The sequence below is a fragment of the Emiliania huxleyi genome (genome assembly GCF_000372725.1).
Source record: "Emiliania huxleyi CCMP1516 unplaced genomic scaffold EMIHUscaffold_11105, whole genome shotgun sequence".
Lineage (NCBI taxonomy): Eukaryota > Haptophyta > Isochrysidales > Noelaerhabdaceae > Emiliania > Emiliania huxleyi.
Window position 1 is genome coordinate 1 of NW_005201726.1, and position 1,045 is coordinate 1,045.

General features: G+C 85.4%; 1 protein-coding gene across 1 annotated transcript; it reads right to left on the bottom strand.

The window, feature by feature from the left end:
- Positions 1–16: 16 nt before the first annotated feature.
- On the bottom strand, positions 17–958 carry EMIHUDRAFT_125634 (hypothetical protein; the record flags this gene model as incomplete). Its single annotated transcript, XM_005791530.1, has 1 exon — positions 17–958. A coding segment is annotated over one exon (942 nt), but the record flags the coding sequence as incomplete, so codon positions are not given.
- Positions 959–1,045: the final 87 nt, after the last annotated feature.

Sequence of the window (1,045 nt, forward strand, 5' to 3'; positions counted from 1 at the left end):
CCCTCGCCGCCGCCACCATCGCCGCCGCCGCCGTCACCGCCGCCGCCCTCGCGGCCGCCGCCCAGCCCGCCGCCACCGAGCCCGCCGCCACCATCTCCGCCGCCGCCGTCACCACCGCCGCCCTCGCCGCCGCCGCCCTCACCGCCGCCGCCCTCTCCGCCACCGCCGTCACCGCCACCGCCGAGCCCGCCGCCTCCGTCACCGCCCCCGCCGAGCCCACCGCCACCGTCGCCGCCGCCGCCGTCGCCGCCGCCTCCCTCGCCGCCGCCGCCGTCGCCGCCGCCGCCCTCCCCGCCGCCGCCGTCCCCGCCGCCACCGAGCCCGCCGCCACCATCTCCGCCGCCGCCGTCACCACCGCCGCCCTCGCCGCCGCCGCCCTCACCGCCGCCGTCGCCGCCGCCGCCCAGCCCGCCGCCGCCCAGCCCGCCGCCACCGAGCCCGCCGCCGCCGTCCCCGCCGCCGCCCTCCCCACCGCCGCCGTCCCCGCCGCCGCCCTCACCGCCGCCCCCCTCTCCGCCACCGCCGTCACCGCCACCGCCGAGCCCGCCGCCTCCGTCACCGCCCCCACCGAGCCCACCGCCACCGTCCCCGCCGCCGCCGTCGCCGCCGCCTCCATCGCCGCCGCCGCCGTCACCGCCGCCGCCAAGCCCGCCGCCGCCGAGCCCGCCGCCACCGAGCCCGCCGCCACCATCTCCGCCGCCGCCGTCACCACCGCCGCCCTCGCCGCCGCCTCCCTCACCGCCGCCGTCGCCACCGCCGCCCAGCCCGCCGCCGCCCAGCCCGCCGCCACCATCTCCGCCGCCGCCGTCACCACCGCCGCCCTCCCCGCCGCCGCCCTCACCGCCGGCCCCCTCTCCGCCATCGCCGTCACCGCCACCGCCAGGGCCGCCGCCTCCGTCACCGCCCCCACCGAGCCCACCGCCACCGTCGCGGCCGCCGCCATCGGCGCCGCCTCCATCGTCGCCGGCGTCGTCACCGCCGCCGCCAAGCCCGCCGCCGACAATGGCGCGGACACCGACTCCGGCGACACCGTCTCCGCCGGCGC